We start from the raw sequence: 24,708 nt of genomic DNA, 5'->3' as shown, positions 1-24,708 counted from the left end.
TAAATACAGCACATTTTACCAGCATCAGAAAGTACTGATCAACACGTACCTTTGACGTCTTCAAGCAGGTCTTCAGAACATGAATGCAGTCAGCGTGCATGCGTGCGTGCGTGAGTGTGTGTGTGTGTAATGTATACAATTTTTTATAAGCTTTCGTGCAGCCAAAAACCATTAGTGTTTGTGTAACATTTGCTATGCGGATTACAACGTGCTCAATTAAACTTTCATAGAGTGGGTTCTTGTGACCATTAAAATTGTGTAAACAAGTGAAACGAAGAGTGAAATAAACAAGAGAAAGAGAGGATGTGGAAACGGCACGGGGCAGAGGGGACTTACGGTCATTACACTGCGTCCCCGTGTAGGAGGTCATTGAACAGTCGCAGGTGTAGTTCTCCCATTGCTGGATGCAGATCCCCATGTTGGCACAGGAGTCTTCTTGGCATGTAGTGCTAGGACCTATGGTAGCAAAGCAGAGCAATGTAATACTGGGGGCAAACGTCCCGTCATGCTGTTAAGGTGCCATGCAGGTGTGTGTATCAGTACACATGCAGTTTGGGTTAGTAGAAAAACATCCCGAAAGCTGTTGAACAAACGTGGCATTCCCTATAAACGACTGGATTTTAGTAATAACCATCATACTTTAAACATATTCAACATGGCTTGTTACAAAAGTCGATTCAGACATGGGGCCAAGCATGAACTTTCTCACATCTGCACAGGGGAACAAAGGTCAATGACAACATTTAATAGCAAGATGTGTACATAGTCCAGTGTTCACTATTGTTACACGTTAAGAACAATAGTGTGCACACCAGCCACGTGCAGTCAAGTTGAGCGTGTTCCAAACACATCCTGTGTTTTGGCACACTTGGGTTCATTTTGAGGGAATGCAGCAAAAACAATAGAGCTCATTACCCAATTCAGAGTAAGAGGGTGAATGCATTCCCCCTGAATTAACCGTATAAACAAGATAATTGCAAATAAACTGGATTTGAGTGCATTTTTTCTTGTGAAATACAACTGCAAAAAACAAGAGGTTAACCACAAACAAAAACTTTAGTTTAACGGGTGGGGGAGAGGCGGGGAGGCTAAAAGCGCATTTACTATGCAACGCAAAGTGCAACTTCAGTACTATGTAAAAGTTCAACATAAAATGATTCACCCCAGTTTTGGCTATCAAAATGGCAAACATGATATCAAATTGAAAATCTGAGAGAATAAAGCACATTGAGCCTATGTTGTTCAGTCATAGTGGACCGTTAGATCAAACATCTCATTATGTAAACTCGTCTGTAGTTCAGAGAGAATTTGATTATTTTTTGGTTTAAGTGTTTGCGGAGCAAGAACTGAGATTATACAACTTGTTCCAAGTCAAGCACCATTTCAAAAGTGCTGATAAGGGTCATTCATGTTATGCAGTGAATTGTCACATTCCGGTTACATACGGTTCAAAAGTTTAGGGCCAGTAAGATTTGTAATTGTATTCATAGATTTTGAAACGTTGCTAATAAAAAAGTTTTCTATTTTTGTAAGTATTGATAGTGTGTGGGATTTCCTTTTGTTTGTTTGTTGAGATTTTTGGATGTGGTTATCCTTCGTCCTACGCACCTATCTATTATACAGGTGTGCGAGGGTAATTGTGTAATAATTAATCTATTTGATCAAATATAAAGTACAGTAATATTGTGAAATGTTATTACAATGTAAAACAACTGGTTTAAATATTAAAATGTCATTTATTCCTGTGATGGCAGAGCTGAATTTTCAACATCATTACTCCAATCTTCACATGATCCTTCATGAATCATTTTAATATGATGATCTGCTCAAGAATATTAATCAATATTAAATAAATCATACTGACTCCCAACTTTTGAATGGTAGTGCATATCTTTATACTGAATACAATACTTAACTCTACTGAATAATACTGAATAATAAGGAAAGTATTCATAGAAAACTTAATAGCTAATATTATTTTATCAAGTGAATTGAACCCCTGGTCTAATGCACTGGAAAACATAAACTGCCCAAACTGTAAAAGTGCAGAAATCACTGTATGATTTTTATTTTACTAATTGTTTTAAAGCTCAGTATCCACTGCATAACAGGAATGACCCACAACAATACTGGAGAAAAAACTCAACTTTTTACCTACAGCTATGACGATATTAACTTCACCAACAAGCATATGGGGATATTGCTGAAATAATAACGTCAAAATCACATCTGTCCCGAGTTTACATGCTCAGTGGGACACTATCCGAGTTTAAAGTCTACGGTAGCGTGCCGACATTTCCAGATGGATTTTCGTGCTAATTCTATTAATTATTTTGCTAACCATATTGCTGTTGAGTGCATCTAAAGACAGGCGAGAGGTAACCCATGGTGAGACATTTAATGGATTCTCCTAAGCCAGTTCCTCTCTCAGCTGAATGTCGTTAGTGTAAAAAAAAAAAGAAAAAAAGAAAAAGAAACAAGACAAGATACAGCAAAACAGGATGTGGGGACTTAATTATACAGGAGGGCTCATGTTTTATTAATGCAGACTCTCAGTTGCAATCATTACTTTTCTCTTCTCACTTTGCAAGTCTCGCGACCTTCAGTGGAAACACAAGGGCATCGTCTTTTAGAAAGAAGTGAACCATTTTATACCAAGACATTGTTACAGTGAACCAGCTAGTGTCCGCTTTATGTCTGGGTATTGGGAGGAGTACAAAACAAACTGGCACAAGACAAACAGCAGCTTGAATGGAATGGAATTGAACCTTATATACCTTGTAGATCTGCTTTGGTGAAACCAACTTTGTAAAGCAAGAAATAGAAAAGCGAAAACAATCAAACAGGTAAGAACGTGGTCGATGGCTTCTGTTAATAAAGCAAAGGCTTTACTAACAGGACATGCTTTACCATTCTTAGGAAGGGATTGCACTCTTGAGTTACCATACCATGGGTTAAAAATAATGATACTGCTAATAATATGAAACTGATGGGTGGATTCGGCATGGCTGGGTTGAACAAAAGTGAAAGTCTTTAGCTGCAAATAAAATTAAAACTGCAGTATGCTGATGAACTTGTGCCTGACAAATGATCTCATTTACAGTTTATAATCAGCCATAAACATGCAGAAAAATCAGGTTTCCTTTGCATTTTCTACTCTAAGCCCATTGTTCTGACAGCAAAAATGTTAAAAGGACTTTCAGATGCACAAAACGGGCATGGTAATGTGCTAATGCCAATGTGAATCATCCCGAACTGCTAAGGTTGTATAAAGCAAGTGGTTAGAGAGAGGGGACATTTTAATGATGTTGCATTCTGCGAAAACAAAATGTTCCCCTGCAATACTGCAGCATGTAATCGAGCCCTCGCCTTCCTAAGCACAGGTGCATCATTGCCATCTGGTGGATGAAAAGCTTCATTACAACAGAACGGAGCATTCATTGCATATGAACCAGCAAGAATTCTGTTGCCATTGTGGAGCCATTCCATACACGGCTTACAGTTTTACTGTGCACATACAGTACAGAGTGATGTTTCTTTCATGCTGGGCTGTGAACATAAAAACCTACTCACGTTCACTTTTGGATGCTGTGCGGGAGAGATAAACGTAAAACACACACACACACACACAAAGTTGTTCTATTCATGTATGAAATGAAGAGCTGAATTCAAATGGTGTCGGAAATGCCTTAGTTTATAAAATATGACAGGTACATCTTAAAGATATGCACTGAAGCAAGTCGGCTATATCAGAAAATCTGCTGGCAGCCTGTGTTCTGAAAATGTGTAGGATTAAATGTTAAAGTTGAACATATCATTTTGTTTTTCTGGATCAGACAATGCAGGTTTCCAAAAGCTTAAACAGTGAAGGTCAGCTATATAAACTTGTAAAGAAATCATATATTCATGTTTTGCAACACTTATAAAGTGCGCACACTTTGACATTAAACCATTAAATGTGCATTTCCATATCTGTTAATGCCAGATATGTTCATGTTTTTGTCTTTGGATAACAGTCCCAGACTTCTGTATGCGGTTATCAAGCATGCTGACATGTCACATTCACGCCATGGACTCAAGCAACAAAATGTGAAGATGATACAACAAAAGACCAAACGATTAAGGTTTATACGATTTTATTCTTTGATCAACAACATATGTTAACTCAACATGTAGGATACTCAACATAAAAGGAGGTTTTTTTGTTCAAGACAAAATTGAGATGTGATGTATGATGGAAATGTGACGGACAATTAATTTTTGAATGGATGGACAGGCAAGAAAATCGTTACACACAAGGTTTTACTCAAACAAAACTATAATGAATAAAATAAAGGAAAGAGAACACTGAGAACAAAAAAGTGAAAGACTTACAAAAAAACAAACCTACACAATAAATGTACAGAAAACAAAGATATAAGCATGCATTGAAATATGGCAGAGATCTCATGTACATACAAAAATGGATATTAGCAATGATTAAGTGAAGAAATATTCTTGTGTGTTTGGATATCAAGTGATCTATGCTCTTTTTTTGTAACAAGTTTGGCATTAAACATACAGTACAACATTTTGATGCTGGTTATATGACCATAGTATCTTTAATTTTATTGCAAAACGTTAAATTCTTACGTAATTTGTCTTTCAATATATTTCTATAAATTATGATGCTGAAGGATTTTCAAGACTTTTTTTTTTTTAAATCTTGTATAAGATTACTATAATATGGAATCAAATAAGCATAATATTAGTCAAATGCACAGAGACTTTTATTATGCAATTATTTCATACAGTATGCTAATGTTTATTTCACTCCCATCCAATATATATATATATATATATATATATATATATATATATATATATATATATATATATATATATATAGATATTTTTCTTTTACAAATAAACATTATATATAGACTACTGTCCAAAAGCTTAATGTTTTAATTTTAAAAAGCTTTAATGTTTTGAACATATTATGATAACTAAGGCTGCATTCATTTGATCAAAAAAAAAAAAAAAAAAAAAAAATCACATATAAGAAAGTAATATTTTGAAATATTACAATGATATTTTTTTATTTTTACATTTACATTATATATTTATTACACACATTTTTTTTTGGTCATAATTACTTAATAGCTGCCCATATTCTTGTTTTATTTTGTTTTCTTTTTAATGGTTTAAGGTCAAAACACATCAGATCAAATGCATAAAGTTTACCTTGACTCAAAATACTGCAATGTAAATATTCCCTCTGTAAGTATGTTCATAAAAATGTCACAAATTGAAACAAACAAAGACTTGGCTGATCATGACCAATGTGGCCAATAAGACTATTATTACGCCAGTGGGCTCAACAGAGAGCTGGCTGGGTGAGAGATGAGACAAGCAGGGTGAGAAAGATGGAGTGATGGCTCAGTGATGTGGAGGTGGAACTACTGTTTGCATTCATGAGAAAGAACGGGCTCCGCGAGCTAGAGTTGTAAGAGGGTGTACCTTCGCATCCTCGCTCAATCTGACCGCTGCGGAACAAGGCGTCGTTTATGAGGTCTGGAAGGCGACCGTTCAGGTCCACGGATGCCAGGCAACCCATAAAGCCGTCCCTGGAGGCCACGAGCTTCGGCAGGTTGTTATACATGTTGGGCCCCAATCCAGCGATGTAGAGGTCACCTGAACAGATACAATAGGCCGCTGGGTAAAATATGTATATCATTATATGGGGTGCGTGAGAATATATGAGTTTTAGCTGTTTACATACCTTTAAGGTCCAGATTTTTAGCACCATTGACGACTTGACTCACTGCCTTGGCGTCGACTTTGAGCGTGTGGACGTTACTGTTGTCTCTAGTGATGACAACGTTATGCCACTGGTTGTCATGGAGAGCTCGCTCACTGTTGCCTTTGATTACATTGGGGCCGTTGCCGAGATCAAACACATAATGTATGTACCTATAAGACGGGAAAGTGAAGGTCAGTTTAATGAGAAAGTAGAAATGCCATACATATGTTCCATTCCAAATCTCTCACTAGTTTTATAAACAAAATCAATGAACGACATGCTCCTTGTGGATAATTATATTATTTATAACTTCTGGTTTTTTTATTATTATTTTTTATATATAACAGCAGTCTCTCAGCTTATTTTGGATAAAAACTTGGACTGGCACAACATTTTTTAAAATGCCAATATGCAAAAAAAGTTTTTAAATTATCCAAAAAATTATTTTTGTTTGACTCAATCTTTGACAAAAAACAACAAAAACATATTCATTATGAATATTTAACTAATAATTATTATCATTATTACAATTGTGATTATTTATGCTATTAAATTTATCTAAAACTACTTTGTGATCTAAAATATCGCAAATAATTTTTTTTTTAGACTTGATTTAGGCTTACATTTTTATTTAAATAATACATTAGGGTATTTAATAGTAAATACTAAATGATGCAATTTATTGGTAGACTTAAATAAAGATTAGATTAGCCTAGATTAAATAACCAAATAGGTTGAAAAATGTAATTTGGGAAAAATGGTCAAAACAGTTATTAGACTATTCTTAGACATAAAAAATAAAAAATAAAACATTTATAATAATCTAAAATCTTTTCAATATTTTATTTTTAAGTTTAACCATAGCTATGAATAATGTTTTTGGCCCACAAAATTGGGTGCATTTATGAGTGGCTCCTAAATTAAAGAACCAATAATTGATTAAAGTAAAAGAAAGTGTAAATATCTGTAAAAAAAAAATATTGGTCAAAACTATTATGTCCATGTCAAAATATTAATAACATGTAATATTACCTGTACAAGGCAGAATATACAGTTTAGCTCATACATTTCTAGTTTACTTGCTTCAACTACCATTCTGTATGCAAAGATTCAATGGCTAAAACTCCAGATAACATTGTTCAGGCTTTTTCTTCCTTATAAGCGTTTATTGAACCAGCTTGTTTCCTTGTAAACACTTTTACTGTCAAGGTAAAAAACGAAATAAAATAAGATAACTGACTTCTTCTTTAAAAGGCTTACCCTTTCACCAGCTCTACAGCGATAAAATCGCTACCATCTCCGCTGTTGAAGAGGATGAATCCATCAGGAGAAGTTGTCTTGAACTGGAAGAAAAGGTGCATGGATGTGTAAGCCTGCAAGGTCGCCAGACTCAGGTAACTGCTCTTTGACTTGAACGTCACAGGGTCTGCGATGATGGAGCGCATGCCAAAGCGAGCGTTGAGCTCGCAGTAGTCGATATCACCGTTCTTGCACAGGTCGATGTACAGCATGCCATTGAACTTCAGGCTTTGCAGGTGACCGATGAAGCTGGAGGGGATCATGGAGACGAAACGGCGCTCGGTCATCACGCCTGTCTCGATGTTGTGGAACTCTAACCGGGTGTGATCGCCCACCATTTGACCTACAAACCACAGCAGGTTGGAAAGGAAAACAAGAAAAAATGCTGCTATACTACACCCTTAAACAATATAACACTGCTTTTCAGGAAATACAATTTTGTGACAAACACCAAAACCCTTATTCAAGCACTGAGTCAGACACCCCAACTACTGGTCCTACATCATGTCAGCATAGCAATGAACCTGAACTAAACTTATGTATTGTCTAGCACAATGAACAACTGAAGAAACAATGTATATGCTGATGCAGTTTGCCAACAAACTGGAAATATTTACTATTTCCTACTGTTTAAAACCACACAATATGTAGCGGAAGACTAATACTAGCAACTCTCGAAACCTTTCACATATTTGTTCAGTTTATTGCAACAAGTGCTTTAAATAATATGCATGTATCATCTATAGCTGCTCACATAAAATAACCCATCAAGAATTGTGTTGTCTTTCAGATTGAGGACCATTGATAGTACCTTCTGCTACGTCATCGTCAACCGTTAGCTTGTAGCTTTTGCCCCTCCGGATCACGCGCACAGTATGCCATTCATTATCATTGAGTTTTTGTCCAGCATACAGTGTCTCTGGTCCTTTGCCTGAGAACGACGGTCATGAAACGTTAATGCCAACCTGAATTGTCTCTGACCAAACCTTTGCTTTCAATGTAGAAAAAGTGAAAACTTTATTACTTTTATGCTTTGAATTTGAAGTATGTGGCAAATAAGTTTGAATCCATTTAAGCAATTGAGACGATCAAACAAAAAGAGAAAGCAGAGGTTTGGTGCAGATGTTATTGAATATTACACAAAAACAAGCTATAATGTTAAGCTAATTTTGTGTCCTCTTTGTTTTCCACAATAATCACTTCAAAACATAACCCTGAAATAATGGCTTTTACTCATAAAAGGTCTTGATATAACACTCAACGACAAAGTTCTCAAAGGTAGTATGACAATTTTCCCTTAAGCATACCTTTATTTCTCTGCTTTATAACAGACATGCATAACTTTTTTAAGGTAAACTGCTATTTTAAAGCAATTTTCCTATTCTAGATTAATAGGCAAAGACAACTATAAGTTGGCCTCACTGGCTCAACCAATAGCGCGTGTTTAGGGGAGGAGGGGGGGAGGGGGCATAGGCTCGCCAAACCAATGAAACAGTCAAACCAAAATGTATCAAGACACCTTCAACATTTTCTCACATTATCACAGTTTATTCGCTATAGTTTAGTAAATGGTAATAAAATATGACAAGTAAAGTGTCAGAACAAATTAATTTTGATAATGTCAGATAAGCTATGTAATGGATTACAATCAACCAATCAGCTGTAAGCTGTTAAATGTAAGCTACATCTAAATTAGATAATACCAATTTAGGTCAACCAATGCTTAATTTGCAATTAAAGAAAAAAAAAACTTAAGCAAAACAAGGTCAGGTCAAAGTGTCTGAATAACTTTGGTCCCAATTATTAATCAATTTTACTGGTAGTCCACTGTATGACTTTTTTTTGGTTATAATATGTCTGAGTTTACTTTACTTTGCTATCCTCACTTACATAAATGAACTACATTCACCTAAAGGATTATTATGAACACCATACTAATACTGTGTTTGACCCCCTTTCACCTTCAGAACTGCTTTAATTCTACGTTGCATTGATTCAACAATGTGCTGAAAGCATTCTTTAGAAATGTTGGCCCATATTGATAGGATAGCATCTTGCAGTTGATGGAGATTTGTGGGATGCACATCCAGAGCACGAAGCTCCTGTTCCACCACATCCTAAAGATGCTCTATTGGGTTGAGATCTGGTGACTGTGGGCGCCATTTTAGTACAGTGAACTCATTGTCATGTTCAAGAAACCGCCATCAGAGGATGGGTACATGGTGGCCATAAAGGGATGTACATGCTCAGAAACAATGCTCAGGTAAGCTGTGGCATTTAATGATGCCCTATTGGCACTAATGGGTCTATAGTGTGCCAAGAAAACATCCCCCACACCATTACACCACCACCACCAGCAGCCTGCACAGCGGTAACAAGGCATGATGGATCCATGTTCTCATTCTGTTTATGCAAAATTCTGACTCTACCATCTGAATGTCTCAACAGAAATTGAGACTCATCAGACCGGCAACATTTTTTTTTCCAACATTTTCTTCAACTGTCCAATTTTGGTGAGCTTGTGCAAATTGTAGCCTCTTTTTCCTATTTGTAGTGGAGATGAGTGGTACTCGGTGGGGTCTTTTGCTGTTGTGGCCCATCTGCCTCAAGGTTGTGTGTGTTGTGGCTTCACAAATGCTTTGCCGCATTCTTGGTTGTAACAAGTGGTTATTTCAGTCAAAGTTGCTCTTCTATCAGTTTGAATCAGTCAGCCCATTCTCCTCTGACCTCTAGCATCAACAAGGCATTTTCGCCCACAGGACTGCCGCATACTGTATTTTTTCCCCTTTTCACACCATTCATTGTAAACCCTAGAAATGGTTGTGTGTGAAAATCCCAATAATTGAGCAGATTGTGAAATACTCAGACCGGCCTGTCTGGCACCAACAACCATGCCATGCTCAAAATTGCTTACATAACCTTTCTTTCCCATTCTGACATTCAGTTTGGAGTTCAGGAGATTGTCTTGACCAGGACCACACCCCTAATTGCTTTCCTATAGCTCAAACAGTAGAGCATGGCGCTAGCAACGCCAATGTCATGGGTTCGATTCCCAGGGAAAGCAAGAATTGACAAAAAATGTAAAATGTGTACCTTGAATGCAATGTAAGTCGCTTTGGATAAAAGCGTCTGCCAAATGCATAAATGTAAATGTAATTGCATTGAAGCAACTGCCATGGGATTGGTTGTTTAGATAATTGCATTAATGAGAAATTGAACAGGTGTTCCTAAAAATCCTTTAGGTGAGTGTATAGTGTCCTGCACCCACCAGAAAAAAATTATATGTGGTGTATGAATTTTATTTTTGATTTGACTGTATATGGAAGTGTGTATGATAAACAAACAAACAAAAAAAAAACCCATTAGTTTTACAATTATTTTTGGTAACACCAGTGATGCAGAAATCACAAGCTTCACCTTTAGTCAGAATCAGAGTATATATACAAGAAAGCAGTATTTTTTCTTGTATGATGCAATACATTTGAGGAGTTAAGTAGTCACAGAGGAAAGCAGTGAGGTGTTTTGGATTCAGCTCAGAGCATGCTATTAAATCACGCTCGACATCCCTCAAAATCTCTTGGCTCCTGGGAAATTGTGTTATGTACCAGCATGCAGTTATCAGTAGTTCCTGAGAAAAAAATATTACCTTCCACCCTATTCAACACTGGCATAAACATGTTTCGACCAACATCAAGCTCACAATCTGCCATCACTGACATTGTTCTGACAATTTATCATGTCTAGCAGCTCATCCCTACATGATACCATGCCAATAACAATATCTAGTGCACTTTAATCTACTGTAAAGTTGCAACACAGCTTTGACTCTGTAAGGTTAACATTGTTCTTTTCATAATTTCACAAAGAATAATATCAGATCACAATATATTTTATAATATCAAGCCATAAAAACAATGATCTTACTTTGAAAGCACAAGTGTCTGAGTGATCTCTCTCTTTCATAAATCCAGCAGTATCAAAGATTTCTGCACAGATTCCATTGCCGTGTGCCGGCATTATCTTAGAGCATTTAGAAATGCAGGTCTCGTAAAAGGAGCTTAAGAAGCTCTGATAAGCACGCCATTATAATTAGTGGCATTATATTAATCTGAGTGATGGAAAGTGTGAAATGGTGCAGGTAAAGGGATTTGAGACTAATCTAGCATGTTGCTACTTGATCAGAATAACTGATGGAGGTGAAGCTGTGGGTTACTGGTTTACTTGGTACATTTCCAGCAGGGCCAGGCTCTCTATACACCACAGGCACTCATTATTTGACATAAACACTTTATATATAAAGTCCCTTTCTGTACACTTTAATTGCATGGAGTCTCCAAAGTTTGTATTATCAGATCACTGAAAGAATAAGGATAGTCACAAATAAACAGATTATGAAACCACTCCTGAACAAACAACTATAGTTATATCAAGATTCAAAAGGCAAGCAAGCCATTTGTATACAGTATTCATCATTCAAAGACATATATAAGAAAATACAAGACAACTGTAATGAGACATTCTTACCTTTTTAAATTGAGAAAATAATAGTTAGTTCATAGTTTATCAAAATGAATTTCTTACAAAAATTATAAAATATTTATCTAACATATCATCACCTTTTTTAGTTTCACATCTGAACATAGAGTCATTGAGAGAATCCAAGACCTATTTTTGAGTAAAAGCATTTTTTGACAAAACTGTAGAAATGTGTTTCTCTGCTAATAGTGCAATAGTATAACACATTGCAAAACATAAACATCAACAAAATATTATAGACAAATTAATAGTACAGAACAAGGTCATTTATGTACTTTAAATCTAATATCTGCAAGTAATGACTGAACTGAATGCATTTCTTTTAGTATTATTTTTGTTTTTAAAATAGTTTTTAAGCCATTAATAAGCTTAAAATAAGTTTGACTTAAAAAAATCAACCACCCCAGCAAACATATAAATCAACAAACAGAAATATGACAAAAGCATATTGCATCATATCATTGGAATAAGCTGAAATTAGATGCCATTATAAAAAGGAAAAATTTTACATGTTCCGTATGTATTTTTAAGAAATATTGTTGATGTGTGGTGACTTCATAATGTGACTTCCAACACTGAATTACAAACTGTAGTTATTGAGTTATTGCAAACAATAAAAAATAATAATATTTCTGCATGCGCAATAATATTTCATAATAATAATGCATGCACTACTTTAAACTCAAATACTGCATTCCTTATTAAAGGCTGTAAAAAACACAAAAAATACATAGTTTAGAAGATACCATCAACTTTTAAGTAAAAATTAAGACCTTTCTATAAATAATGCTAATAAGGTAGGAAATAGATTTACATGACAGGTAAATTACAGGCCATCAAAAACAAGCCATGATTATTAAGTCACCACCATTTGATAATCGTGATTGGAGAGATCCATCAACTGACCCTTTCTCTAGATGCAAACTCTGCTTGACTTAATGGAGGAAAAGGCATAAGACATTCGTTTCAACAAGAGAATCATTAGGAGCAAAATGAAACTTGAGTGTTAACTTACTGGAGTTACAGTTTATCCTGATACAGTCTAGATGGGGGAAAATAAGTGACAGATGAAATTGCATCCTTCAAGGTTACAGCTGCAGACATCCAAAAACAATAATTCCACCCTTCCGGGGACGTCCACATGCAAAGAGGCGGCCATTTTTTGTTTTTTTTATTAATCAAAAACATTATAATTGAATGTAAAGACAGCACAAAATCACTGGTTTAGCTGCAACTGTACAATAATTAGAGATGTACATAATCATGTCTATGAATAAAACAATGATTTAATGATTATTTTACTGCTAAATGGATTTGAAACATTAGGAAACACCGATATATGCCTTATAAGCAATGTTTGGTTTATAAATAAATTATAAAATGGCCGCTTGGAGCTCACCAACCACAAAGACTATTCAACCCAGAGCTTTATTTGATTTGATTATAATTATGCTTTTAGTTGATTTATCTGAGGTCCTGCCCCATAGGAATCCCACCAGCTCATTAGCTAAATATGCTTTAATAGCTTAAATACATTTAGCAAGAAGTTGGTGTTAGGGCATGTTTCTTGAATACTGATCAATTGAATGCCACTAAAATGGTAAAATAATTATTTCAAGCTTGCCTTCACATGTTGATGGCTTCATACACTGGGTTGGGCTCTGTGTGGCTGGATTTACCATGTGTCGTCAACCGCAACAGAAAAGTGGGAGCAAACAGCCTCGATCCAATAAGCACCAGCACCATGCAGTGGCCTCTGTACCTCCAACTAGATCTTCCTGAGATCTGACCACTCAAATGAGGACTTAATATACTACAAGCTCTATAAACATACAGTATTAGTGTTGGTCTTGTCGTAAAAGCATAGTTGTAGCGGTCTGCGTCATTCTAGTAGTTAATAACCTTGTATTTTGGAAGATAGGAAAGTCCTGAGCGTACTTCTAGTGGTATACATAGAGTATGTATGCCGTTTGATGTGTGTTTTATTGCTGACAGGCTGTCAAATCATTCCAGATGATTTCTCTGTGTATGCAGTCATAAGACATTCTTGTCTCTTTCAGTATGTTTACAGTGTGTGGGCTATGTTTGTCTCTACTATGGCTGAGCTGTCACAGACGATCAGTGCTACTGTCAAACCTCAGGCCATTTCCTGGAGTGAGGTGTGAGTTATGTCACTTCCTTTAATGATGACACAGTGACTTAATGACCAGTTAGGGTCTCTCATCTCCCATCTAACTGAAATAGGTGTTGGGTTGAGGATTGAGAGGTGCTACAGTACCAGCTGCAGGTGAAGCTGAGAGCTCTGTTCTCGGGCTGTTTGCCGACCGGGCCGCAGGCTAAGGGCCTTTGAAGGGGTGAATACCATCTTTTGACAAAGCATGGAGAATGTGTGTCAGAGAATGGGTGAGTGGGGGGGTGGTTAAAAGGAGGTGATGTAACCGAAAAGAAATACCAACCAAAGCACAAATGTGGAACGAATGGAACCAACTGAGACAGAACATGAGGTTTGTAAGAAAAGAGTTACTGAAGACATTGTCAATTAGAAGAGATGACAGGAATTAGTGTTAAGTTGATCAGAAAGTCACAACACTTGGAAAGGGTTTGCAATCAAAAAAATAAAATAAATTACCCATCATTTCAAAAGTTGATTTTAAACAAAAATGCTATGATGTTATGCAGTGCTGTGACTGTCTCAAAGGAGTTTTTTATCTTCACTATGACAATGATAATGGTTAATATATTCAAAAGATGCACCAAACATTGTGTCAGTTAGGTCTGGGCAGTAAGACGGTATTACGGTTGAAATTTAGCATTTTAAAATGCAGTTGAAACATGATTTATAGTTAAGAAAAATTGAGAAATTTCTAGTAAAGCAAGAATATAGAGCGGAATATGGTCCAGACAAGTCAAGATGATGGAGAAATAGGGTGTGTTCACACTTGATTTACTTGATTTTGGTAGTGCAGTTTATTTAAATAAGCATAAACCCAGCCATCTGAACCCTGGTGCGAACCAAACGCCAAGCAAATCGAGACCCCTGAAAAGGTGTCAGTCTGCTTGGTCCGCTTCTTAACAGTTTAACAGAAATATGAACGCAACACAGACTAACAAAGTCTAAATGAAGCAAAAACAGGATGTAATGTCACAGTCGTCAGAGGAACTGCATCTTCTTGCAACAGGTATTTGTTTATCTGTGTAATGGAGGACTTCCTTACACACTTTTAAGCATTTTCTAATCTCTTCGTGAGTTTTCAGCTGGAAAAATACCATCACGTACGCACATGAAGCGAGCACATTTATCCCAGCACAAAGTATTGTTTTGGTTCTGTAAAATATACACCATTAAACGCTGTTTTTTGTTTGTTTGTTTTTTGTTTTTTTAAGTTCGGTGTTTAAAATGACAGCGAACCAGGACTAAACGTATATTTATTTTAATTTTTTCGGTCCAGACCAAACGAACCACAAGTGTGAACAAACCCTTAGAGAGATTAGTCGTTTATGGCTGCTGAAATACCTTGCTCACGGTGCATACATAATGGTTAATCAAATCAGAATTTAGTTGAAAATTATATATATCATTTATAATATACACAGATTTCACTTGATTGTTTCATGTTTTTAAATTTAATGTTGCATTAAAGAGACTAACTTTTCAGTTGCTATAAATTAGCATTCTTTGGCTTGCATTCATCAAGTTTTAAATACAATCATAAAATAAATCACTATATTTGAATGTCTCATAAATAACCACTATGATATATAATAGTGTATTACTTGTACAGTGATATAAGGTCATACCGCCCAACCCTTAACATCAATTAATAGCCAAAATTTGAGTTAAGTTTACAATCAATTACTTACAATGAATAAAAAAACAAAACAAAACAATCAATTCAAACTCAACTTAATCAAATGTCTGGTGAACCATGCAAATAAAGAAAAACAATATCTTAACATATCTTTTTAATTAACGTAATGATGATGGATTCAAGGGAGGGTGGGTCTGGAACGATGGAAAGAAAGGAAGAGAGAGAAAAAGAAGAAGCACTGCATCCTGAAGGAGGGGGTTTTATACAATACCTAAGTTGACCGTGAGTTTCACACGACTGCCATCCAGCTCTAGTCGAAGAGTATCGGCGGAATCGCGTGAAGTAGTGGCCATGAGCAGGCCATATGCACGCTGAGACATGAAGCGAAGGGACACGTCCTCCGCTTCAGTGTGCATCACAGTAGGCATCACCACTTTCATGAACATGCTCCCATCATAGCTCAAGATAGACGCCTCTGTGGACAAAAGAACACAAGATCTGTTTTTAGACAAGTTAAACATTCTTCCAGGACAGTAAACTTGTGTGGACAAAAAAAAAAAAAATCTTAAAATTCTTTGCTTCTAAGACGTTTTGGGGACTTTCAGCTTAAACCAGTTCCAAATTGTACCCCTATTTAACTCGTTCCCCACCAAACACGGTATTTTCCGTTATTGTGAGAAAACGCTAGCCTGGTTTTACCAGACTCTCGTACATTTCATTTGTACATAGAGTCTGGCCACTCTCCATTGACAAGGGTTTATTTCCGCGAAGGCGGGCACCCTGTTGAGGTTTAAAACTATTGGATCTGCCCTGAGCCACTCTGGATCTGCCATAACCAATCGCTAACGTTTGGTCGTGACGTATATGTCATGCGCCCTTCGCCTGTTTCACTCATGGAAATCCGACAAAATAAAAGTGCACATGTGCATGCTACCTCAGTAATAAAACTATAGGATAAACCTAAAACCCGTGCATTCGGATTGTGATTTATTCACGCCACGGTGGAGAGGAGAGTTCTGTGACCGGGAACGCGGCACTCACACGGTCCGTAACATCATTGTATGCTGTAAATAAAATGTCATATGCTTGGTATGATAATAAATGCTGCTATAAATAACAGACCAATTCAAATGTTTAAGTGATTTTATTTTAATTTGTTTGAGCGGTGATGAAATATATTGCTCTTCTAAATACTTGCCAGCATTTTAAGGAAATACAAGTCTAGAAAGGCATCCTAATAACAGCAAAGCAATCGTATGGTGTTCTGCAGTGGTCAAAAATAATTACAAACAGTGCATTTTGAAGTGATATATTGTTGAAAACTCAGAGATGTGGATTCGGACAGCTGTTACATCAACACGACCTTGCGTTTGTCAAAAGCAGTCGGTAACTCGGACGGGGATTTTTCCGCGGGTGGTGAGAGACGGACGGCAATAAAATAACTGACCAGTCCCTGTAACTTAAATGATGGCAATACCTTCCGACCCCACGAGAAACAGTTACCGTCCGAATAGCTTCAGCCAACTCCTTCATTACTAACGAAGCGATCTGGAAAATCAAACTTTTCCCGAATTTACCCTGTTGGAGGGCCACCAACAAACCCCAGCAAAGACTGTTATTGCTCCGGCTTAAACTCCTGGATATTTTCGGCAGCAGTGCCACAATGGAGTGAATGGTTTAGTTTGCATCTTTCTCCGCCGCCATTACTGAACTACATCTCAAACTAGCGCTCGACATCAACGTCATCGTTCTCAGCCACTCCCTCTGTTCGCTGATTGGACCGGTAAAACTTTGTTCGGAGAAAACCTAAGACTACACAGCAGTCCCAGACGTAGTACTGAAGGAAAATGAAAATTGAGCGGAAGTACGTAGGAGGGCAGAGCCAGGCTAAGAAAACGCTACCAGGCCAAAAACAGATTTTTTTTGGCTTTCCGTGTTTTCACTGTTAGACGCTAGGGGGCGTTACTACGCATCTCCTGAATGAGTACTGAATCTCCTGATCAAAACACATGCGGGTAAGACACAGTAAAACAAGCGATCGCATGTAATCATATGCATATAAAAAATAATGAGATCATCATCATTAAACAGCATATGAATAAAAACTATCTAATGTTAGTGAATGAATTGTGGACCCAGGACGAGCTACAGGACTGTGAACATTAGGAGTGTTGATGGACTCGATCTACTCCATCTGTGTTTAATCATCGCTCTGAATCTGGTCTTTCACCAAAACGTGATTTTCTCAGCTTTTTGTTCAAAATGTTGCTTTTTAATGAAACTTACCCATATTCAAGTTTTGATAAAAAACTGAATGCAAAAAGCTACTTTTTTTGTTGTTGTTGTTTAAAAGAAGAGGGTCAGCTCTTTCTTTTGATAAATTGCATGATATTCATTCACTCAGATATTCATAAAACAAAATATTCTATGGGCTATTGGTGAAAATGGTCAAAAACCCTGGCAGTGGCTGGCGACTTTTTAAAAAAAATGCTGGCGGGGAAAGAGTTAAAACACTGCGAAACAACAAACCAACATGGTCATGGTGATGGCCACCGAAAAGAAAAGTCATCCTCCTGGGGAAACGCTTGACTAAAACAAAGCACATTGAGTTAACATATTCTGTGCAAGCCTCCAACAGGTTTCGATTAACTGGCTCAACAGGTAAATGAACAGATCTCTCCTGTCATCTGCACTTTTCAGCAAGCTGCCACACAGCCAGCCAGCCAGGCACACCGCTTAGACAGGACTGATGGACGCAGCGATGCCCTTTCTCTCCAGCCTCAGCCTCTGACTGTCATTCAATGCACTGCTGGCCTGAAAACACTCCATATGAAAGTATTAGAAAAGCCAGCCAGGCATAAAATGTCCGCTTTGACTCTACAGCATGTAGACGTGCAGGTGAAAGAAAGACAGAAATCGCATCTAGGCTCTGTTGTCTGGGCAGGAAAGAGGTCACCTCAGGCTAAATATTTTTGAGAAAACCTGTGCAGCACAACACGATATTTCGCTTTAGGTGCAATATTCATTGAAGGTCAAAAGCTGCTCCAGAAAAAATAAAACACAATATACTGTTCAAAAGTTTAGGGTTAGTTTTGAAAGAAAATCATGTTTTTATGCAGCAAGGATATATTAAAACTTGGGCTGTCAAACGATTCAAATATTTAAACGTGATTAATTGCATGAAAAAGTATTTTGTACTGTTCAAAGTATTTTGGTCAGTTGTAAATGTATCTTAAATTAATACGTTTCAAGTTTTTAATACTCTAATTAACATGGGTATGGACAAATATGCATGCTTTATGCAAATGTATGTTTATTATTAGTGAAACCATACTCAGAGCATGAAGACTAGACATGTATCAAAGGTCACAGATGTTTTTCAAAGACCTTGTTCATGTCTCTTAAGCCTAAGCTTAAAAATTCAGAATAAGCAGTGGTTTCTCTCAATTTAAGAATATACTATAAAGAAAGGGAGTTTTTATACTGGCAGTTTAGTTCAGAACAGGGAACAGTTCATAAGAAAAATGTGAAAGCCATCATGCGGACTTGGGAGTGCACCAGTACCACACCATTAACCTGGAGGAGGTCCATATTCCATTTGAGCGAGAGTGAGCTTGCAGTGTATTCGTGCATCGCGCTCGTACTGCAGAGAATGTGCACAGTGTAAAAATGCAAAAAAAAAAAAAAATTTGACTTGGAGTGTAATAAAAGTTAAACTGCAAATATGGTAGCTTATGTAGGCTATAACTGCACTTGTTTCAGAATAGTAATGTTAATGTTATCCCTGTTCTTTCCCTATTTCTATTTGCAGCTGCATCCTTTAAGTCTATGGCTTATCTCGATTTCTCCAACTACGGGCTAGGTCACGGATCAAACAGAAAATGTGTGCTGCATTAATCGCGGGTTTATAAAATTGGTGCTGTTAAAATTAATTTGAATTAACGCATTATTAACGAAAATTTTGATAACCCTAATTAAAACGAATCAAAATTGACAGTAAAAAACAAAACATCTGTTTAAAATGAAATAAATATCCTGAAAAAAAATGTATCATACTTTCTACAAAAATATTAAGCAGCACGAATGGATTAATGATTCACAATATTAATGTTTTTGGACAGGTTTAAAATAAAGTATGTAGGATTGAAAATAATCAAAGATAATTGATATTTAAAATGGAACAAAGATTTTGCTTTTTTGTCTCAGATTAAGATAAGGTGCAGGTACAGGCTCCAGGTTCCAGAACCAAGGCTAATTCACCGCTGGTTCCTTCAATATTTCTCAATGGGGTTTTATAGTAGGGTTTTTCAGTTTATGTGTAAAATAAAGCCTGTTGTAAACATAACTTGATGATACTTTAACATATTATTCTACAAAGTAAACTGCACTGTCTTATCTAGTTACTTATTACTGTACATTTCACATACCAACAACGAAAATAAGTGCAGTTACAATGTCAAAATATGTGGGAGAGCATTACTATAATGTGACAATATTGTATTACAATAGCTAGCAAATCATTTGTAACTGAATTAATTAAATGACAAACTCTGGATATGGTTACACTTAAAATAGTTACAAAATAGATGTATAATATGATAAAAAAGGTATACTATTAATTGTACCCAGCATGAATGTTACCTGAGGGTTAGAAAGTGAGAGAGAGGGAGAGAGAGGCTTTAGAAAGAGAAGAGGGAAAGAGCCTGAGCAAAGAAGCCCCAACGAAAGGAAAAGCCAAAGCGCAGGGCCCGAGAAGAGAGAGACAGAGAATCAAGAGCCAGAGCAACCGTTACAATCTTCTTTTATCCTTTTCTTGATCATGCGACTGAAACCCAAACATGAGACATTTAAACTGACCAATCAGGTAATTACAACTTCCACTGTACTAAAGGTGTGACAAACATTTTGGCCCACGGGCCTATCAACATCCCTTTGTTGTTAGGAATTCCAAATGGCCCTTCTGGTAAGAAATATGGGGGTTGAAAACAGTACAGCAAATCTCCAAGGTTTTGTTGTGGCATTTTTTTATTATACAAAAGTTTAATTTAAAGCTGCAGTCCACAAGTTTTGCCTCTTTGTCACCATTTCTGTTTGAATCCTGAAACTGTGGGTTGTCTATACCCGCACCAGTTGTCAACGATGCTTGTTTCTTTGAACTTTATGTTGCCACAAATGATCCGCTACCTGCAGCATCCACACACGCGATATAGTCTACTAGCCTGTACTCCTTTATGTATACAGACATAATGTAACAACATAAATATAAATGACGGAAGCTTGTATTTCCTGCGGCGGAAAGCTACCACCACTCAAATTATAATACATTATTACAAGCTTACTGTTGTGTATCGAACTAAGGGAAGAAGATCGTTTTGAACACTGGCTGGTTATGTACTTGCTCAAAAATAGATATTGAATAATTTTAACCCAAAAAAATTACAGACTGCAATCTGTTAAAGTTTTCCTTTATGTATGACATTAAACTAATTACGGAGAAGTTCTGAGTGGCTCAATCAGACAACAATTTAGTCTCAGATACATTTCTCAAAAATACATGAAGCAGACTTCATTAAACTAAAAAAAGTAAATACAATGGTTATCAACAATACATGCTCATTTAATTCTCAGCCGGGAAAACTCTATCCTGAACACATGCATTCTAAATACTGATGCATAGAAACCGCTGACAAACTCTACAATTACACAGCGATCAATATGTTATTATGTGCGATTAGTTGCTTTTCAATCCTCCCTGGGGCCACCGCTAATTTAAATTTTACACCTGGCATACTAAGTAGAGTGGGAGAAAGAAATCGAGGCTGAGTGGCCATCAGTGAAGACAGCGAGAAGAGAAACAGATAAGTGGGATTAACCTCTAGACAGTATCTAATGATTAACTCTGAGTGAAAGCAAATCAAAATGAATTTGTATCAACATTATTGAGCAGCGGGCTGATGCAGGTGGACAGAAACATGCCATGGAGGATGTGACAAGAGTGTTGGTGGAATGAGCCACCAGAAATCTTCACAGGGTGGCGGTGTTTCTCAACAAGGGGCCGTGTTACACAGCAGCATCTGGCAGCCATCTTGAGAGACTTACTTATGAGATTTGATATACTGCGGTTTCCTCTCAAAGCATTTCATAACTCCGTCTCAGGACACGTGAGAGCACTAATTTACTGTAAAACGTGGCCCTCTTTCTCTATTTTTTTTAGCTGGGATAATTAATACAGTTCATATGGCTGTATAAAAATGCTGTGCACACCCGACATTTCGGTATATTAATTAAACCGATCTTTTGTTTTCCTATGTAAATAATGAACACAGAACTTATTCAATCACATGCTCGAATGAAACACGGTTCATGAAAGTCAAATGAGCTGCAAAAAGCATTACTCATGGGAGAGGCTAATTCAATAAATAAAGGGCTTTAACTGACATTCCATCTCACTAATTGATGAATGAATAGATGGAATTTTTAATCAGAATTGTTTTTTTCTCTCTCTCTCTCTGTGCTGCATCTGAACTTTTTGGATATTCATTATCGCAAACAAACAGATATTGCATGCATTTGACTATTCATGCACATTCAGGGAGATGTTGGGGCAGATAGCAAGCAGTCTGACATGCAAAGCTCTATCTAAAAATGTTGTAATTATTGTATGTTCATTATGGATGTGTGTTCGGTAAAATACAGTACATAGTAAAATTAATTAATTCATTTTTTAATACATTACACACACAATGTACATAAACAAACACTGCAGGACTACTGTAATTTAACTACAAAAGAAACGTGCATGTTAAAATGTAAAACATGCCCAAATGTATTACATAAAATAGTTTATAAAAATATCAAATACATTTTTATAGCCAGTAAAAAATATTTATGGTTAATAATTTATATTTTTATATATAAATATATTTACAGGGCTTGACCTTAACACCCACAGTCAACCTGCAGGTGGATTTAAACTGTGGCGTGTAACACAGTCACTCTGACTAGCCACTTTCTCAAAAAGGCATCTATTATAATCGCGTTGTGCATTATAACCAATCCGATTCATCGGCACCCGATGAATCAGTCGACCTCTAATTTAAATGATGCCAAATTGGCATTAAGGGGCCTAAAGTGTGCCAAGAAAACATTCCCCACGCCTGCACAGCGGTAACAAGGCATGATGGATCCATGTTCTCATTCTGTTTACGGCAAATTCTGACTCTACCATCTGAATGTCTCAACAGAAATAGAGACTCATCAGACCAGGCAACACTTTCCAGTCTTCAACTGTCCAATTTTGGTGAGCTTGTGTAAATTAAAAGTTTTCTTTCCTATTTGTAGTGGAGATGAGTGGTACCCGGTGGGGTCATCTGCTGTTGTAGCCCATCCGCCTCAAGGTTGTGTGTTGTGGCTTCACAAATGCTTTGCTGCATACCTCGGTTGTAACGAGTGGTTATTTCAGTCAAAGTTGCTCTTCTATCAGCTTGAATCAGTCGGCCCATTCTCCTCTGACCTCTAGCATCAACAAGGCATTTTAGCCAACAGCACTGCCGCATACTGGATGTTTTTCCCTTTTTACACCATTCTTTGTAAATCCTAGAAATGGTTGTGTGTTAAAATCCCAGTAACTGAGCAGATTGTGAAATACTCAGACCGGCCCGTCTGGCACCAACAACCATGCCACGCTCAAAATTGCTTAAATAACCTTTCTTTCCCATTCTGACATTCAGTTTCGGGTTCAGGAGATTGTCTTGACCAGGACCACACCCCTAATTGCATTGAAGCAACTGCCATGTGATTGGTTGATTAGATAATTGCATTAATGAGAAATTGAACAGGTGTTCCTAATAATCCTTTAGGTGAGTGTATATATATATATATATATATATATATATATATATATATATATATATATATATATATATATATATATATATATATAAACATGGCACATCCCCCCCCCCCCCCCCATTTTATAATTTCCCCCTCCAAATTATTGGCCTTGCTTGAGGCACCAGTAACACGTTTGTGTCATAACGTTTCGATTAACCCGAATGGCTAGTGCTCTGGAATACAAATGTATTGATTTAGCTTCTAATATTGAGTGAGCACAGGCTGCTTAATTACGGTGTATCTGTGATATGATCTATCGTCATCATCTGTGCAGCACAGAGGGATCAGACTGACCTGTACTGAGCTCTGTCTCAATGACATAATGAGAGAAACATCAGACATAAAAGGCAATCAATGTTCATTAAATTGTCAGTCTTCCTGCTGCTCACCGGCAGACGACGAACTCTAAATTGAAGATGACAAGGACATTAATGCAGGCAGCATTTCAACCTTCAATCTCTGCTGTGAGGCAGAGACGTGCAGAGACCATTTGGTAAGCAGTGCCTCAAAACAGAGCAGCTGTTGCATCTCTTTTGCGGTCCGGTTAGACTCTTAACCTTTATCATCTCCTGTGGTGCCACATGCTGCAAATTAAGGCAAAAAGAGAGACATTTTCTTTATGCGTTTGCTATTGCAGTGGGGTGTCCAACTGCCCAATTTAGTTTTTTGTAATTCCTGATGACATTTCATCAACCATTGTATGCATGAGTGAGATAATCATTATAATAATGGCCAATTCAGGAGTATTAATAAATGATAACTAATATTCAGAATAATAATTTAGTGTTGTCAAAAGTATCGCTTTAAAGCTGCAGTCCGTAACTTTTTTGGGTTAAAAATTACCAAAATAAATTTTTGAGCAAGTACATAACCAGCCAGTGTTCAAAACTATCTGCTTACCGTAGTTTGATTTACAGCAGTAAGCTTGTAATAATGTTTTTAATTCCAGTGGTACTGGTGGATTTCCGCGGGAAATTCAAACATATGTTTGCGTCATTATCTGTTGTAAAATGCAAAAGTCTTCAGACTTTGGAGTGAAAAAAAGAGGCTTCACCCGGGCGACGCGAAAACAAGGATAATTAAAGGTGGTGTGAACTCTGTTTTTTGAAGGGGTTTTCAGCTTTTTTTTCTGCTGGACAGGTAAGACATTTCAATGGCTGAATTGTGACATGTGTAACAGTAGCACACCTGTTCGCTTAATTCATGCAGTTAAGGAGTTTTATTTGTTGTGCCTTTTTCGTTTTGCTATGTGCATTATGATAACATCAGTTATTTTGTGCTTGCTATGAGAGGGAGCTTCACCTCTACTCCATATTAATGTGTTGGTATATGACGATTAGAAATTAGACTGCACAGAAATGGAAACTGTAGGCTCTACAGGTAACC

The 24,708-nt window shown here is 36.8% G+C and overlaps 1 protein-coding gene across 27 annotated transcripts in view; it reads right to left on the bottom strand.

The window, feature by feature from the left end:
- The window catches only part of nrxn3a (neurexin 3a), a 383,052-nt gene that overhangs the window by 236,723 nt on the left and 121,621 nt on the right, over positions 1-24,708 (bottom strand). For 10 of the 27 annotated variants that reach the window (XR_010908079.1, XR_010908081.1, XR_010908080.1 and 7 more), the window contains 9 exons: positions 15,701-15,904; positions 12,636-12,662; positions 7,896-8,015; positions 7,046-7,427; positions 5,765-5,955; positions 5,503-5,676; positions 3,574-3,588; positions 2,778-2,804; positions 337-456 (listed from right to left, as the gene is read on the bottom strand). Coding sequence is in view for 23 of the 27 variants with exons in the window: in XM_067455718.1 (XP_067311819.1) it covers positions 337-456; positions 2,778-2,804; positions 3,574-3,588; positions 5,503-5,676; positions 5,765-5,955; positions 7,046-7,427; positions 7,896-8,015; positions 12,636-12,662; positions 15,701-15,904 (1,260 nt within the window). In the remaining 4 variants the exon portion in view is untranslated. The remainder of the gene's footprint in view (positions 1-336; positions 457-2,777; positions 2,805-3,573; positions 3,589-5,502; positions 5,677-5,764; positions 5,956-7,045; positions 7,428-7,895; positions 8,016-12,635; positions 12,663-15,700; positions 15,905-24,708) is intronic. The other 17 variants (XM_067455721.1, XM_067455722.1, XM_067455731.1 and 14 more) reach the window with 5 other exon arrangements.

The sequence above is a fragment of the Pseudorasbora parva genome, chromosome 10 (assembly GCF_024679245.1).
Source record: "Pseudorasbora parva isolate DD20220531a chromosome 10, ASM2467924v1, whole genome shotgun sequence".
Lineage (NCBI taxonomy): Eukaryota > Metazoa > Chordata > Actinopteri > Cypriniformes > Gobionidae > Pseudorasbora > Pseudorasbora parva.
This window is presented reverse-complemented; position numbering and strand designations above follow the sequence as displayed.